The sequence below is a fragment of the Salvia splendens genome, chromosome 4, assembly GCF_004379255.2.
Source record: "Salvia splendens isolate huo1 chromosome 4, SspV2, whole genome shotgun sequence".
Lineage (NCBI taxonomy): Eukaryota > Viridiplantae > Streptophyta > Magnoliopsida > Lamiales > Lamiaceae > Salvia > Salvia splendens.
The window spans coordinates 36748249-36763410 of NC_056035.1; the positions used below are offsets into that span (position 1 = coordinate 36748249).

Genomic DNA, 15162 nt, shown 5'->3' on the forward strand with positions numbered 1-15162 from the left:
AAATACAACAATTAATTATTTGAAATTGCACAAGAAGTTTAAGTTATTTGCAATAACAAGCTTTATAATTATACGAGCTCTGTTATCAAGAAGCGATAAAATCGCACAAGAATTTCAATTTTATTTGAAATATCATGAATTTCTTATAATTTGTGTTCTTACATTACTAATCTCTAGTATAATAATCACATATAAATCATCCTACTTCAAAAATGGAAATATTTATTATTTCTAGTACTCCCTATAACAAGCAGTCAAGCATAAGGATTAATATTATAATAATTACCTCTAAAAATATTAAAATAACTTTCTTTTGCAATGAACCATAAAAATAATAAAAGATGAAAACGACATCTATCATACATTGATAGAAAATGTAATCCAAGCCTTATCACAATAAATATTTCGATTTCAATACATCACTGTCATCACCACAACACCCCAAATATCCAATCTATACAATTCTTGGAATATTACTATAACAACTACCAAGCCAAATTGTCTCAATAAAATTTGAACTCAAAACAAACACTACCACAATTTTTTATTTTAAAAACTTCTTTTTAAAAAATCTCTCTTAGGTCTGGTGGTTGTGAAGAACGAACCTACGGTTGTGATGATCGAAATGCAAATTAATGAAATGACAACATGCAAGGAAGAACACAAGCGAATTACGTGGTTCGGCGTAAGCCTACATCCACGGGCAGAATCTGGTGTGTTTCTTTATTGATCACTCGAGAAATTACAAACATAAGAGCACTCAAAACTCTCAAGAATTTACAAGATGGAAAACCCTCAACTCGCCCGAAAACTTCTTGCTTCGAGAGCTAAAAACGCACAGCTGAAAGATAACACTTCCTCTCTTGAATTCTCTCTCTATCACTTTTGATTTCTGTTGTTGTTGGTTCTGGAATGAATCGCAACTCCCTTAAGAAGTATCGATCAAGAAAACCGCCGAACAGCTTCCTTTGCCGAACAGCTTCCTTTGCCGAACAGCTTCCTTTTGCCGAAAAACGGTTATAACCGTTTCCAACGGCTAGTTCCTGTTTTGGTTCCCAACGGCTATTTCCTGACTTGATTCTTCCACCAGCTCAATCCGATCTTGATGAGCTCAAACACTAACAAATCCTCCACCTTTGAGCAATCTAAGATCCATCACTACCAGTTCCACCTTCCTTCCCATACTTACAAATTTCGGACCACCCCAACCAAATCCAAGCAATGTCGGAACTTGGATCTTGGTAGGGCTTTAGTAAGTGCATCAGCCGCATTGTGCTCGGTGCTGACCTTCTCAATCTTCACCGCACCCTTCTCAACCTCATCTCGAATGAAATGCAGCCTCACGTCTATATGTTTGCTGCGTTCATGATATGTCTGATGTTTCGAGAGACAAATCGCGCTATTGCTGTCGCACTTGATCACAACATTCTCTTGCTTCACCCCAAAATCACCAACTATACCCCTAAGCCAGAAGCTTTCCTTTACTGCCTCAGCAAGAGCTATATACTCTGCCTCCGTCGTCGATAGAGCCACCACGGATTGGAGATTAGACTTCCAGCTCACCGCGGAGCCGAACAAGGTAAATATGTACCCAGATTGTGAGCGCCTATTATCAAGGTTAGCTGCATAATCTGAATCGCAAAACCCAATAATGCTATCCTTATCTCCTTCATTCTCTGATTTGAACATTATTCCCAGATCACTACTTCCTTTGAGATACTTGAGAATCCCTTTCAAAGCCAACCAGTGCTCTCTTCCCGGACAGGACATGTATCTGCTCACCACGCTTACCGCATGAGAAATATCAGGCCTTGTGCATATCATCATATACATCACACTCCCAACTATGTTGGAATAAGGTATCTGGCTCATCTCTCTTTCTTCTTGCTGATTTCTGGGACATTGTGATTTGGACAGCTTAGTCTGTTGTGATAGTGGAACTGAGGTTGCTCTACTCTTGTCAATCTGATATTTGTGCAGTACTTTCTGAATGTAGCCTTCTTGGGACAACCACAACACCCTCTTATCTGCATTTCTGAATATATCCATTCCCAAAATCTTGCTAGCACTCCCCAGATCCTTGATTTCAAATCCCTTTTTCAATAAGGCTTTCACCCTATCTAGCTCCTGTCTATCTGGTCCAGCAAGCAAGATGTCGTCTACATATAATAGCAAATACACAGCAGGTCCCTCAGACTTTGATTTGAAGTAGACACAACTATCATATCTGGAATTTATAAATCCCATACTCTGCATATGTTCATCAAACTTGATATGCCATTGTCTACTTGCTTGCTTCAAACCGTATAGACTTTTCTTTAGTAGACAAACCTTATCTTCACTCCCATGTATCACAAATCCCTCTGGCTGATTCATGTATATAGTTTCCTCAAGCTCTCCATGAAGAAAGGCTGTCTTCACATCAAGTTGGTCCAAAAACCAACTTCTTTGAGCAACTATAGCTAGCAAAATTCTGATTGAGGCATGCTTTACCACTGGAGAAAATACTTCATTATAGTCTATTCCCTCCTCTTGTGTGAACCCCCGAGCTACAAGCCTAGCCTTGAACCTAATCTTGTTCCCAACCTCCAACTTTTTCTTGTATATCCACTTACAACTCACTGGTTTTTGTGTGGAAGGTCTCTTCACAAGCACCCATGTCTTGTTCTTGATCAGGGACTGTATTTCATCTATCATAGCCTCCATCCACTGCTTGCTCTCCTTAGAACTCATAGCTTCCTTGAAGCTTGAAGGCTCTGCATACTCTATGTTTTCTGCAACACATAGTGCATATAGCAAGTATTCTTCTTCACTGTATCTTGTAGATGGTTTATGGATTCTTCTGACCCTATCTCTGGCTAGAACATAGTCACCCAAATCCTGCTGCTCTTCTTCAGGGTTCAAGACATCAGCATCTGCTTCTTCTTGTTCACTATGATTTCCCATCTGCTGTTCAGGCTCAGCAATTCTATCTGCTCCAGAAACCTCCACCTGAACTGATTCCTCAGCCTCCTCAGGTTCTGGAACACCCATCTCCACCATCCTCTCAGGCTCTGGTTCTTTCTCAGAATGAGATGGCCTCTGGCTCTCTTGAGCCTTTTCCAGAAATGGCATCCTACTTTCTTCAAATTGCACATCTCTAGAGATAATAACTTTCTGATTTCCTGGCTCTATGCACCACAGTCTGTAGCCCTTCACTCCCTTTTGGTATCCAATCATCACACATCTCAAGGCCCTTGGCTCCAACTTACTTTGCCTGATGTGTGCATAAGCCATACAACCAAAAATCTTCATATTCGAATAATCCATGGCCTTTCCATACCATCTCTGATCAGGAGTGTCAAAAGCTATAGCTGAAGAAGGACTTCTATTGATGAGAACTGCTGCCATACTCACAGCCTCACCCCAGAATCTCTTAGCCATTCCAGAGCCAAAGAGCATACATCTAACTCGCTCTAGGATGGTTCTATTCATGCGCTCAGCAACTCCATTCTGTTGGGGATTAGATGGAGATGTCCTATGCCTCTTCATACCTTTCTGCTTGCAGAAAGAATCAAACTCCCCACTCAGAAATTCCAGCCCATTATCAGTTCTTAAACACTTCAAAGAACACCCTTTCTCCACCTCCACTTCCCTACACCACTCCTTGAATTTCATGAATGTCTCTGACTTTTCCTTCAAGATAAACACCCATAATTTTCTAGAAAAATCATCAATAATGGATAGAAAGTATCTACCTCCACCCAATGAAGCTGGTGTAGCTGGGCCCCACAAGTCACTGTGGGCATAGTCTAGTGGTGACTTTGAGCTGTGAATTCCTCTTCCATAGGGCAGTTTCTTACTCTTTCCGAGCACACATTGCTCACACAAACCCAACTGCTCATTGGGATTTTCCAGCTTAATCAGCTTCTTCTTGGCCAATTCTTTAATTCCAGTTTCTCCCAAGTGTCCGAGTCTGAGATGCCACATTCTTAAGTCTAATACCTGCACCAGATTCACAGATCCAGTAACCACACTTGCCTTTAGATAGTATAGGCTTCTCTTTCTCTCAGCCATCATAACAACATCACCATTCTTGACGATGTTCATAATCCCATCAGATAATATGCAATTATATCCTGCTGCATCCAACACTCCAATAGAGATCAAATTCCTCTTAATCTCTGGAATAAACCTCACACCAGTGAGTAACCTGATGGAGCCATCATGAAGTCTAAGCCTGATGGACCCAACTCCTCTGATTCTGCATATCTGGTCATTTCCTAACAAAACTGATCCAGCTGCATTCTTGATTTCCTCAAAATGACTTCTAGTTGGACACATGTGGAAGCTACATCCAGAATCCATGATCCATGGAAGTTCTTCCATGTCCTCAGTCACACACAGAGCCTCCGGGACCACCAACTCTTCTGCAATATCAGCATTGTTCTTGCCATTCTCTTCCTCGGCCTGCTTCTTCTTCCAAACCCAACAATTCTTCTTTATGTGGCCTGGTTTCTTGCAGTGATGGCATGATCTGGTCTCTTTCCAGTCAGCTGTCTTGTTTTTCCATGGCTTCTTCTGTGACTTTCTTTTCACATTCTTCTTGTGATCAGCAACACTCAGACTCTCAGACACCATTTCAGTGGACTTTGGATTAGATTTCTGGATTTCCTTGAGCTTTAGAGCAGAGTACACCTCTTCATATCCAATCTTGGACTCTCTACCAAGAAGTATAGCATCCTTGAAATGCTCATAACTTGGTGGCAAGGAATTCAACAACATCAGAGCCTTGTCCTCATCTTTAATCTCTTCATCAATGTTCTCAAGATCATCGATGCATTTCCCAAATTCTTCGAGCTGTTCCAACACACCTTTTCCATCAGCAATCTTGAAAGTGAGAAGTTTCTGCTTCAGGTGCAGCCGATTTGCCAAGGATTTGGCCATGTATAATGACTCCAACTTGGACCAAACTCCAGCCGCTGTCTCCTCCTTTGAAACTTCTCTGAGGACTCTGTCATTGAGGTTGAGTATCAAGGTACTATATGCCTTGTACTCTCTGTCTTGAGCCTTTGCCTTCTCCTTTTCATCAGGCTCGGGCTTCTCCTCCTCATTACTGCCTCCACCATTTAGGGTTTCCCATAAACCCTGTTGCATCAAGATTGCTTTCATCTTCAGCCTCCATAGGCCAAAATCATTTCGGCCTGTGAACTTTTCAACATCAAACCTTGCTGCAGCCATTATTCAAACAGGTTGAGCGCCTTCTTGAGGAAAAAAAAACAAAGAAAGAACTCCCAAAACTTTATGCCTTCTCGATCAATTCAGTGGACGAATTTCCCACAGACGGCGCCACGTTGTGAAGAACGAACCTACGGTTGTGATGATCGAAATGCAAATTAATGAAATGACAACATGCAAGGAAGAACACAAGCGAATTACGTGGTTCGGCGTAAGCCTACATCCACGGGCAGAATCTGGTGTGTTTCTTTATTGATCACTCGAGAAATTACAAACATAAGAGCACTCAAAACTCTCAAGAATTTACAAGATGGAAAACCCTCAACTCGCCCGAAAACTTCTTGCTTCGAGAGCTAAAAACGCACAGCTGAAAGATAACACTTCCTCTCTTGAATTCTCTCTCTATCACTTTTGATTTCTGTTGTTGTTGGTTCTGGAATGAATCGCAACTCCCTTAAGAAGTATCGATCAAGAAAACCGCCGAACAGCTTCCTTTGCCGAACAGCTTCCTTTGCCGAACAGCTTCCTTTTGCCGAAAAACGGTTATAACCGTTTCCAACGGCTAGTTCCTGTTTTGGTTCCCAACGGCTATTTCCTGACTTGATTCTTCCACCAGCTCAATCCGATCTTGATGAGCTCAAACACTAACAGTGGTGATGTGCGTAGGATTACAGTGGGTTTTTCGGTGGCCGGAGCTCGACTTCTTCAATGCAGTTGCGAGCTCCCGGTGGCTTGATGTGTCGGTCGACGACGTTTTATGGGCTGTGGTTTATGTGTTTGAGTCATTAGGTTTGGCTACTATGCTTTGTTATTTCTTCTTATTTTGTGGTTGTACTTTATGAATACTTATGAGGGAATCAATATACTTAGTGTTACTAGTTATTAGAATATGTGTTTAATTGTATAGTTATTGGATTTGATTTGGGTTTTTAGTTCATAATTTAAGACGAAGTTATTTTCTATATATGCAAAACAATTGTGTCTTAATTAGTTATATTTCGGTATATACTTTTCTAATCAAAAAGCTCAAACAGAGGGAGATGGCGAGCATAAAGATTGGGTGAACAAAATTAATTTCCGGTGAGACTATATAATTTTTATTTCATGTTTGAAATGCGAAAGAATAGAGTTTCTATAATTTGTTTTAATGATAAGGGTTTGGTGAATCAGTGATATAATCTATATTTTGTGTTTGAAATGTTGAAAGAATGATTTTTCTATAATTTATTTTGATGAAACAGTGAAAGGTATGCTTGGTTGAGTCATGAGTGCTTTCATTCTAGAGTTAATTGTCTTGACTCTTCCTCTTTTTTGGTTACGTTTTAATTTGTTATGATATTTTGTTTTGGTGTTGTTTATTGTTGGTGCAATGGTGTTTGTTCTCTATAATATGATGATTAAATGAAATTCATAATCGGTTTTTTATGGGCTTAACACCTGGTACAAAAGGAATTAGTGTTGTCGGGCTCATTAGAGATTAATTTACTACTCCCTTCGTCCTGTTGTCGGGCTCATTAGAGATTAATTTACTACTCCCTTCGTCCCATAGTAGATGTCACACTTTCTTTTTTAATTTGTCTTACAAAAGATGTCACATTTCTTCTTTTGAAAAAAGTTCATTCTCACATCAATTATAAAATTATATTTTCTCTCACCACTTAACACACAAAATAACATCTCATAAAACCTCGTGTCATCTCCCAAGTGTGACATCTACTATGGGACAGAGAGAGTACTATATTCTTGATTCGTGTCCTATTTCATTATGCGTCAAGAATATACCTTATTCCTTAGCTCTTTTGGCATATACTCCCCAAGTCGAGGGTTGTTTAATTTAGGTCTTAGTATAAGGAAATCACAATAATTTCAACTTTTTTAATGCACAATTTGAATTATGACAATATTTGTTACTAGTACAATACAGACGTTTTCTTCTCACATTGTATTAGACATGTTTAGCCCCACATGAATTAAAATGTGGTAGTTTGAAAAATATAAGAATATTTCTTTAAAAAAGTGTATTTCGTCTATGTTGAACTATTTCACTTTTTTTTTGAGTTGTCTCATTTTTCATGTTCCATTTTATTTTGGGGAAATAATAAAGTTTTAATTGTGTAACTACCAACTAGTTGTGTTATTGCCTATCAATTTCCTTTCTCTCTCACAGAACACATGTACCCATTTTATTTTAGGAAACATATAATTAAGTTTTAAAATTGTGTAACTAGTGTGTCATTGCCTCTTAATTTTATTTCTCTCACACAACACATGTGAGCCAATTATATTCTAATTTTTTCAATATTCGTGTCCCAAAAAATACTCTTGCAGTGAAACAATTGAGTGATGAATATAATGAACACAAAGTGGATTAACAAGATGAACACGATTTTAAAACAAAAAACGACTCTAGCATCATCAAGGCGAAACCATAAGGGAGGCAACTCGTCTTCCTCTGTGGTTCCAACGCCATCAAGACGACGCGAAAGGAGATGCAACTCGTCTATCTCTACGACCATCAAGACGGCACCAAGGCACTCGACTAACTGACACTCAAGTTCCACTGTACAAACGCGCTTCGCATCACTCAATTAGAGAGCTAATATCGTAAAACACGCTTCAAGGCAAAAGGGTGAAGATGTCCTATATACTAATAGAACTTAGCTATGCACGTTCGTGTCTCATACTCTCCCCAAGAGGCAAGAGCATCTCGACCTCAATGTACAGATTTCTCCGCATCACCTCTTGCTATGTCCGGACCAAGAACCGGTTGCATAATAGCACTGCAAGAAAATCGCGTAGATATGCCGAGTTACCTCAACAAGTATGGAAAAGACGAGCCATGATTAGATAAATCGAGGAAAATGACATACTTGGGAGATCCAGTGCTGGTTAAAGGTACACCCGTGCTTGACTGCAACGAGCCATGAGTAGCAACGGTTGAATTACTCGAATGAGCCACACCAGAAGAGTGGCAACCTATAAATAAACACAACATGGTTCACATTTGAGAACATTCACAGCAAGTGCATATACGAATGCCTAAGAAACAACGAGCAATCACACTCTTTTAAACTACACAAACTACCTTGAAGAACGATGACAGCAAAAAAGATGAAGGTGAAAAGCAGAGCCATCAAGTTTCCACTGGATGATGCTGATGAAGACGACGACGCCTTTGCTGCTCTCATCTTCTTCAACACCTTCATCCTCTCGACCTTGGCACGTTTGATCATGGCTAGCTCGGATAGCTCTCTGATGAGCTTCTGGTCGGCTGCATCCACCGACAGCCCTCTTGGAGGACGCGGAGGCTTTGAGGATTTCTTCTTGCCCGATGCCCTGCCCTTCTCCCGTTTACCATTCTTCCCCGTCTGCGGTGAAACCTCATCAAGTGCTTTCGGATTCTCATCCACACTCACAGAAATCGAAACCACATTCTCATCTGCAAGAGAAGGAGCTCCTCCTTCTCTACTTGTATCGATGAATCGATCTATATCAATCACAATTTCCCTATCTTTTGCTGAGATAAAATCCATTTTTAGCTTCTTTTTCCCTTTCTCCAAAGCTAGGCTTCCATGAACTGTGAAATTAGGTAGAAATTCATCAAGATTTTGAACTAACTAAGCAATGCGGTCTACTTTTATAAAGCCAGAAACAAATTCTAGCTAGAGACAGCCACATAAACTAAGCTAAATAAAAAGGAACAAAAATGATTAGTGAGACAAAAGCATTATTATTTCTATGATGAAATAAACAGTAGATTACAACAATGAATTAAGGGCAAAGAATACGACATTTCATAAAAATTCCACAAATAATTGCTCAGAAAAGAACAAAATGGAACTAGATTTTTAATTTTGATGTGAAGAAGAGAAAAATTAACAGTCAACCATGTCCATAAATCGGCAAATTCATCGAACTAATCGAAATGGGATCAAGACAATCAGATTCAAGAATCAATAAAAAAACAACATTTGAATTAAACAAAGATGAAAAGCAATTGGATTCAATAATCAAGATTCGAAATGCAGCTAAATTACAGCAACACAAGAAAATCACTAAGAGAGAGAAAGACCACTTGAGCTTTCAAGAACAAAGAGTACCTTTTTGCAAAAAGCAAATTCAAGAAGTCCCTGATCCAAATGTCACATTTAACTCAAAATAATTGAAATCTCAAATCTTGGGGGCTTTCAAGATCCAATATTTCTCACTCCCCTCTCTCTGGAAATGCCAGCAAATATTTCAAGATTCGATTTTTCGCCTTCCCTCTCTCCCTCAGTTTCACCCCTTTTGAACTGCTCGAATTCCCCAGAGACTTTGACCGCAGAAGTAGAAAATTCAAGACGGCTAAAACTGGATTTTAATACTCACTCGCAAAAACAAGCATGAATTATTGTTGTTGGTGAGTGTTCAGATGAGTTGAGAGCACATTGTGTGTATACATAAACAAATATATACACGAATGATTCATCATGGTCTGAAAGGGACATCCCATCTGAACAGAGAGTGGGATTCTGTGTCTTTCGTTAGAAATTCAGTTTTTTTAGAAACGAAACGTCGTGATGTGGCACCGACACATTGTAATTAGCAAAGTCCACTAATCTTGGCGCTCTGTATCTCATCATTCTCTTATTACTTTGATTTTTATATGTTTCTTTTTTTTTAATTTAAGTATTATGTAAATGTAATGTTGTTGACCATCTAGTTAGTGAAATATGTGTAGAGTGTAGCACGTTATTTTAATTTTTTGTTTTTGCGACATTTGGGTAACGTGTATTTATTTTTTCATATATATACATGTTATGAGTAGGATGTTTGATGGAGTATTTATCTAATACTACTATATACTAGTAAGAGATAACGGGATTTTATTTTATTTAATACTAGTAGTAAGAGATTAAGGAATTTTATTTTATTTTTTCTACGTGTCATATATTGACAATTTTTTAGGATACTAATCCAATGTCATTTTGGTTGGGGATGTTTCTAAAATTATTTGGAGATGTAAATTCCACGATCACTGATCAACGGTGTTTTAAAAATCGGACCGGACCGGCCGGTTCGACCGATTCAGCTGCGAACCGGTAGACAGTCCGGTCCGGGTTCACCCCTAAAAACAACTAGCACATTGAATCGCCGCGAACCGGTGGAACCGGCCGGTCTGACCGGTCCGACCGTGAACTGAAAACCGGTTTTTCACTTTGTCAAAATATTTTTTTGAGATTTGTTGTTGCTAAGACTTGAACACATGACCTTATCTCTAAATACCTACTCCTTTACCACTCTACCACTTGTCATTTTGAAATATTATGAACAATAATTATCCTTATATATTAAATTTGAAATTCTTTTTCCACCGAAACTAATAATTCATTTTAATTTTATATTCTTTTAAGAAATTGTTAATCATAATATATTTCTTATATTTAAATTATACTTTTACAATCACTAATATTTTACAATATAGGAGTTTATTATTATACATAGAGTTTAATACTAGTTTTTAATATTGTGTATTATAATTTATTATTGTATTTAAACTTAACGTCATTAAATATTCTAATATACTAGTACAATACTTGTTTTTTATAATAATACTATTAAATGTATAATACTATAATATTTATTGATAAAACATTTAATTAAATTTACTGCTAAATAAATAAATAAATATATATATATAAACAGTATTCCGGTTCAACCAATGGTTCGACCAGTGAACCGGTTGAACCAGTGAACCAGTAACGACGACGCCGGTTCGCTTACCGGTCCGATTTTTAAAATATTGCTGATCAGCTTCGTGAGAGCGTAAAACCAATACCATCCAATAAATAATGGAAAATAATTAGAAATTATGATTCATATGAAGAAGTGGCCAAAACAAGCTACGACTAGTTTTTTTTATTATTGTGATTTCTCTGTATTTCACTTTGTACTTGTTTTTTGTTTAATATCCAAAATAAACAAATTAGCTTGTTTTTAAGTTAGATACACATTGTTTTAGCAACTACTCCTTCCTAGTGAGATCAATGTCTTTTGTACTACATTGCACGTTTCTATATTTATAGAAATAATATAACTATGAAATTAAGTTTTATTTTGTGAAATGAAATTACACCCTAAAATCTACAACACTAGGCACGCTCTGATCCCCTCTATGATTAATGACACTCGTAACTTTTCAATCATTTTAAATAATACTAGTAATTAGATTATTTAAATATACATAGTTAGAACATAATAAAACAAGAAAGATAAAAGTAAAATGAATAACATAATTTAGTGCACAATTATTTTGTAGTTCGACTGTGGATGTATAAATATAGGGTGTTGGAAAATATATTTGAGACCCAAGAACGGCTAGATAAATTTTAGAATATGGATCTTAATCATCTGATTTTTAAAAATTTGACTAAAATTTTCGACTATTTAAAATACACTCGAGGTACGTGATTTTTTCAGAATAAAGAGTTTTTTGTCTTTTTCTTATTATTTATCTCACAAAGTATATGATGGCCCAAAATACCCATTTTTTAAATTTATTCAAAATAAACCATAGGCGTGTATTATTTTCCTCACGGAAATACACACCCTGCCAATGGGAAAATAAATTTAATATTTTTTTTAAAAAAAATATTGCATTGCACCGCAACATTCTCACTGAAAATACACGCTATGCCCATGAAAAAAGTTAATTAATAAATTGAAAAAGGGAAAAACATTGCATTGAACCGCCACATTCTCACCAAAAATACACGCCTCATTCTCACTAAAATACTATACCCCTATGACTTATGTTATATAGATTTCTTAAATGGTTTAGTTTGTTCCATTTATATATTTTATGAGAAAAATAATATTAGAAAGAGGGAGAAAAAAGAGAAAAAAAAACTTATTTTAAAAAATTCTATCCTATAACTCTAAGACCATGTTACGTTGGCGGGAAAGTAAAGTTGACAAGGAAAATGATTCCTGGGAAAATGATTCCTGGGAAAATGAATCCCGGGAATATGATTCCTAATAACTTTACTTTCCCTTATTTGGAAAATATCAAGATTTTAAAGTTTATATTTGATTTAAACACTAAACTAAAAATATACTTATGATTTTTTATTTATAAAAAATAATAATACATATTATTTAATAAATTATTAATCACAAATGATAATAATTATATTATTTTATTTATTATTACGATGGATAGTTTAAATATGGATTATACATCATAATATATAATAATATAATAATAAATAAGATTATTATTATTATTATTATTATTATTATTATTATTATTATTATTATTATATTTACTAAATTTTTAATTGAATAAATTTTATAATTTAAAATTTTACTACAATTTTATTGTTAATTACTAATTTATAAAGTAATAATTATTATATTATTATATAATTATAATTATATTTAATTATTTAATAAGTTATTATTATTATTATGATAATAAAAATTAAATATAAATATTAATAATATAGTTATAATTATGATAATTTGAATTATAATTATTTATTACCCTGAAATTAAGTATGGTTTATACTTTTAAATTATTTTTAAAATATTATAATAAATAATAATGATAATAATGATGATGATGATAATGATAATAATAATAATAGTAATAATAATAATAATAATAGTAGTAGTAGTAGTAGTAGTAGTAGTAGTAGTAGTAGTAATAATAATAATAATAATAATAATAATAATAATAATAATAAAACTATACCATATTGCATTAAATATGTAGGAATCCTAAAACTGGGAAAAAGAATAATTAAGAAAAGTTATGATTCAGAATCCTGGAAAGTTGTACTAACTTTCATTGTTTCAGAATTTTGATTACTTTCCCAGTTTGATTAAAAACGGAAACAAACACAGGAATTTAAAATTTAAGGAATTAAATTACTTTCCCAGACAGAATCCTGATAACCAAACATGGCCTAAAGGTCATTAGCTAATTGAGACTCATATTTTAAAATTTCTCAAATAGCCAAAAGAGGTCGGTTCACTTTTGGGCGAAAATGAGCATACACACACTAACCGACTGTAAATAAACATCAGGATATTATTATGAAATAGTACTATATTTTTGTGTAAACATCAAAACAATATACTTTTGTAAAATGTTGAAATGCATATTTTTCTTCTGACATGAGATATTAATGAAAATGGAATCCACAGTCGTTTTATTGGCCAAACACATATGAATATGTATTGAATTATGAGGGACATAAATTATTTAGATATGGCGACAACATTATTCTGCAAAACGTATAACATATTTGTATTTAATGAAGGCTAAATCATGCCTTGTGGGTGAGGGGATTATTGGACCCATCACTTCAATTATGTGATGCTCATCAACATAGCACGTGAATTTCATATCTTTTAAATATTTCATCACATCAATTATTTTGGTTGTACTCACAATACATGCACACCAACAGTTAATTAATATCTCGGCCCCAAGTTAATTGTGACATGTTTTTCACTTATTTGGATGTATAAATTAAGAAAATTAGTGAGTTGAAGTGAAAAATAATAATAATAATAAAATATAATAAGATAATAGTAATAAATTCAAGGGAGGATAAATTGGTTAATCTTGGCAAGGGAGGATAAATTGGTTAATCTTGGCAAAAGAATGAAATGTATCATTTAATTTTGGAGACCATAATAATAAATACAAATACATTACATTAGGACGGACGGAGTAGATATTTATAATAGTTAAACACGCAATATATCAATACTATAAGATTTCTTGAATAAATAAGGAATATTATTATATTTTAGGTCAACTACTAAAAAAGATTTGTCAGTCATATTTGATTTAATTCAACATCGTTAACTTGCTATTTCATTTTGCTCAAAAAAATTTGTTGTTTCATTAAGTCGTTGAATTGGCAGAATTTTAAAGCTATATAGTTTACTAAAATGTGAGAATTCCATAAAAAAGTAAACTCCTATCCTATAGAAATCCACGTAGGTGGCGTTCGGTTGCCATGACTAATATCATGAGACTATCCATCTAGAATTAAGTTGTGAGATTATTTTAGTTGGAGGGGGGAGGCTATGACTAATTATCATGAGACTATCCATCTAGGATTAAATTGAAGGGTTCAATCTTATGAACCAAACATGATACATATTTAATCATGAGATTTAATCTTGCCAACCGAACACCCCGTAATAGATATGGGCTATTATGTTAACGTATTTCATCATCTATTATTAGGACACATATAGAAAACAAACCATATGGGTATTTAATTCCCTAAAGTAGGGTGATAAAACCCAAATTCAAAAATCTAGTTTGAACGAAAATGAAATTTAAAATTTAGTTCGAATTTTTGGCTTGGTTCGGATTGAATTTTTAAAAATATTTGGATCTTCAAATTCAAATCGAATATTTTAAAATTCGACGTAATCCAAAACATATCTAACACATATAAAACTCCATATTGAACAATTCTAATGATATTTCTGGTAGATTTTTAATACTGGAATTACAGATTTTTATATATATTTTATGAATTCAGATATATCGGACTAGCTCAAATTTCATCGGATTTCAAATTACACATTTGGATATTAGGACAATTCAGATCAAATCAAATCCATTTTTCTTAAATTTTTGGATTTTTGGTTGGATCGGATCAAATTGGACAAAAATTCAATCCGAAATCCAAATGCTCACACCTACCCTAAAAAATATTGTCATAAAAATACGTAAGACAAAAGATTTTTACACTTATAAATCTATAATCTTGTAAAACCAGATTATTCAGAAAGTTAGAAATAGAAATAGAAATGGAAATATATTAACTGAAATTGGGCTTTGGAGCTTTATTTGAATTTTAAAAAGCCCAATGAAAAATATTTATGTACTCCTATGAAAACACTGGTTTATAAACGGTGTCGTTTGTTATTATG

General features: G+C 34.8%; 1 protein-coding gene across 1 annotated transcript; it reads right to left on the minus strand.

The window, feature by feature from the left end:
* Positions 1 to 7452: 7452 nt before the first annotated feature.
* Positions 7453 to 9779, minus strand: LOC121798155. The gene is made up of 4 exons (XM_042197017.1): positions 9318 to 9779; positions 8303 to 8794; positions 8088 to 8193; positions 7453 to 7997 (listed from the first exon to the last, which is right to left on the minus strand). Exons 2-4 carry the CDS (start codon positions 8748 to 8750, stop codon positions 7931 to 7933), a joined length of 621 nt encoding a protein of 206 aa, XP_042052951.1. The 5' UTR covers positions 8751 to 8794; positions 9318 to 9779; the 3' UTR covers positions 7453 to 7930.
* Between the last annotated feature and the right edge of the window lie 5383 nt (positions 9780 to 15162).

Bases quoted from the DNA above. Each gene is read 5' to 3' on its own strand.
- LOC121798155 (XM_042197017.1), bottom strand. From the start codon at position 8,750: ATGGATTTTATCTCAGCAAAAGATAGGGAAATTGTGATTGATATAGAT. The intron at 8,194-8,302 runs GTAGTTTGTGTA...GTTTATTTATAG, and splicing joins TGCTGTCATCGTTCTTCAAG to GTTGCCACTCTTCTGGTGTG. The intron at 7,998-8,087 runs GTATGTCATTTT...ATTTTCTTGCAG, and splicing joins ACCAGCACTGGATCTCCCAA to TGCTATTATGCAACCGGTTC.